Genomic DNA, 3,531 nt, shown 5'->3' on the forward strand with positions numbered 1-3,531 from the left:
GGCACAAATCATATGCTTCATTTGTTTCTGTTATATCTGTCATGTTTCATAAGTAAATCTAATAAAAAAAAAAATTAAGGCTAATGACATATCTGCTGATTCTGTATCTGACATAATATCAGATTCAGTCAATCACCTGATATGGTTTCATCAAAGCTTCTTGCATTTTTTTTCTGGAATTCAATTGCAGCTCATTCCATGAAAAAATATCACCCTTTTTCCAAATAAGAGATATTAACCCATCTAATCCTCTATCACAATTCAAGTTCTTCCAATGGATATAACCAACTTTCCAAAATATAACAAGAGGAAGCATCTTTCTCTAAAGAACAAGCCAAACTTCTCTTGCAAGTTTTTTGACTCTAACCTTCATTTAATTCTTCACAATCAGTGCTACCTCCCTGCACAACGTCGCTCAGCCTGCCATTGATTATCTTCTCATAGTGGGAGCCATCCCAGTAGCACCTGCCACACTGGGCGCATACATAGAATGTCTCTGTCCTGGAGATGATATCATCTGCAATACGGGCAACTAAAATAGGAACACCCTTCCTTGTGTTTCCTGTTGATAGGTTCACCTCTCCCCCTTCGCACTGGACCCATTTGTCAGGGACACCATCTGTCATGTCAACATCGTCATTCTCCTTGACATTCTCCTTCAGAGCTCGGATGATCCACGAGGGTACGAACAGGTATGAGGCAGAGTTACACTTAGGGCATCTTGCAAATATGTCTTTGGTAGTTACTTTTACATTAAAGACATTAATTATCTCCTCAACCTGCTGATTTGCTGACTGGAAAACAAGACAAAAAAATATGAACAAAGTTGCAATCAAGCTTTGTAATAATCATATCAGTATAGTGTATACATTCTAATTATGTGAAATGACTTTGTAAAGTGCATCATTTTTTTGTTTTTTTTTCTTACATAACAGTGGTATATAAATTATTTTGGTATTCTTGTTCTTATTCTGCATGACAATATACTGATTAAGGTCAATTATGTTGCCTGCTGAATAATTCTATTATCATGACTAGATGTATGGCAGTTTAAATCAACATGAACACCAATTATCTTAATTAAGCATCAAAGAGACTTTAATGATCAGTTGCAATATAAGATATATACAATACAGTTATCCAGGCTTTACCATATTAGTATAATTAGAATATAAGGGTGATTCTATTTGAGCAAAAATGGGATTTGGGATACATAATTCATAACAATTAGTTAGAAGAAACTAATGCCCATGCAAGTATAAAAGTACTTTAGCTTCTGAAGGCTAACTTTATAAATAAACGGAGAAAATGAACTTACTTCTTTCTGAACCTTGTATATGAAGCTTGATGGGATGAATTTAGCCAACCTCTCATATGCACTTCCTTTGGTCAGCACAACCCTCTTCTCTTTTTCGTAATATTCTATGCATTTGTCACAGCTCTCTCCTGTCTCCAGTGCTTCTGCATCTATTCCAAAACACCTGAGCTTCTTGGCTAAGCCCTGTTGAATAATAAGAATATGCTTCACTTTTTTCCTTGTTTGAAGACAGGAGAATAAAGTATTAAAAGCTCACAACAAAAACTGAAAACAAGAAGGCAATGACAGATAAGTTTAAAGCAACAATAACTCACCTGAACCATTGTGTCACAAATCACATGAAATCGGCAGCCAGGATGGGCTCCTTTTTCATCACCTTCATCTGCATATCCTCATGAGTCTTTGGAATCTGCTTTCTGACTGGACGATCCTTCTTAACTTTTTCTTTTCCCTTTGGGTCTGATCTTATGCCAGTCTTCAATACCCAGTTCTTGTGCCTTTTTATCAAAGAAGGTGTGAATGTCTATCAGAGACACAACATCCATAGGGCATATCTGATCTGTGACTTTGTAAGAGGCCTGGCAGCCCAGTTGGAGAACTGATCCGTTTTATCCAGTGGCAAGCCAAAGCAGCGATACACAAGGTCTGTTAAACCTTTGTAGTTTGAAGAACTGTGAGGAAAGATGTCAGGATAATCCTCCACCAAAATCCCTTTTATCTGGTCAAGATCAACTACATTTTTGGCATTTGCAAATCCTTTTTGTACTTCACTATGTAGCTTGGCAAGGATCTTAAAATCTCCTCTAATGCCATACCCTATCTTAGTGATTTTTGGACTAGAAAAAAGCTGGCCAATGCAAGACCAATGTGAGTCTTCTAGCAAGGGTTGGAGAGCCACTAGATCCAAAAGGAAAACCCTGGACTGTGTGGCCATTTGAAGGAGTGATGCTTGTTCTGCAGATCCAATGCCAAAAGTTGGCTTCCATTCACTATCCATTGCTATTACAGGACTCTCTGTTAAAATTGACATACATTTTGTGAACTCCTCAACTGAGGTAACTATCACCACTTCCTCTAAAGGTACATTAAGTGAATAAAAGTCTAATTTACCATCATCCCAACACTCTTCCTCTTCCAAATGTTTGTCTGCAGCAGGATCCATGTTTCCATCAGTGAGATGAGGCTTTGCACTAATTACTTCCTTTATTCTAACTGGAATATCATCTGGGTGAAGCTGAAGCTTTCTGACATAAGGAGCAGCAGCTTCTGGATCATGGTACTCATCAAAGAGGTGCATTAGGTCTGGCCCAAGGTGTGGGCTCTCCTTCAGAGCATCATCTATTAGACTCTGAAATGCTTGAACCTGAATGCCTTTCTCAATGTAGTATTTGTAAAAAATGTATCGCAAAGCTCCTCTGGCTCTGTGTTTCTGCATGTGTGGACAGATGGATGCATCCAAGTCAAATTTTTTTAAAAGCTTAGCCACTGTGTTGCAAAGCATTTTGCTAGATTTGACTTTCTTTGGATCTTTAATTTTGTAAGTTTTGTGAAGATCATTGATGTTTACTTGTTTGCCAATAATACTGTCTATAAAGGACAAAATTTCCTTCTGGTGTCTGGGGCTGGTGAGAAGAAACTCATCTGCCAGAGAGAGACGATCTTGTAGAAAAAGTGGAACAATCAGGTCTTCCGTGGAAAACTCATCCTGTAGGTTTAGAAGGGTTGCCAGGGTGGCTACTTCCTTTAGCTGTCCCTGCAATCCCATTTCCTGGATATGAGGCAGGAGCAGCATCTTGATCCTTTCCAACTGAAAGGCCTTGACAAAGAGCCTCATCAGACCAACATTCTTCTGCCTCACAGCTACCTGGAACATGTCAACTTGCAATGCCTCATTCAAGCAATGCTCATACTTCTGGTAATTCCCTTTCCCTAAAAACGACATCAACTCCACAATGATGTTTGCTGGCATTCCACTTGATCGGTTTTTAAACAAGTCTGGGCATAACTTAATGCAAACGGAAACCAATTTGTAAGGGTCAGCAGCTACACTAAGACTTTCCTGCATAAGACTTGTAAATTCTGATTTGTTCCCCTTTTTTCCCAGGGGAATTAAAGATGGAAAGTGTTTGTTAATCTTCCATTTTTGCTTTTTATGGTACATCCAGATCTGTAAAATGAATTGCACAAATGAGATTAATATAGGATATTCTGAC

At 38.4% G+C, this 3,531-nt stretch overlaps 1 protein-coding gene across 1 annotated transcript in view; it reads right to left on the reverse strand.

Annotated features, from left to right (window-relative positions):
* LOC119592707 (exonuclease mut-7 homolog) overlaps positions 1–3,531 on the reverse strand; it is a gene marked incomplete at its 5' end in the record, with an annotated part of 32,149 nt that overhangs the window by 588 nt on the left and 28,030 nt on the right. Inside the window, 6 exon segments of the mRNA XM_037941641.1 lie at positions 1–794; positions 1,319–1,501; positions 1,633–1,664; positions 1,667–1,773; positions 1,775–1,865; positions 1,868–3,410. Coding sequence (XP_037797569.1) covers positions 363–794; positions 1,319–1,501; positions 1,633–1,664; positions 1,667–1,773; positions 1,775–1,865; positions 1,868–3,410 — 2,388 coding nt within the window.

Source organism: Penaeus monodon, chromosome 30, assembly GCF_015228065.2.
Source record: "Penaeus monodon isolate SGIC_2016 chromosome 30, NSTDA_Pmon_1, whole genome shotgun sequence".
NCBI classification, from domain to species: domain Eukaryota; kingdom Metazoa; phylum Arthropoda; class Malacostraca; order Decapoda; family Penaeidae; genus Penaeus; species Penaeus monodon.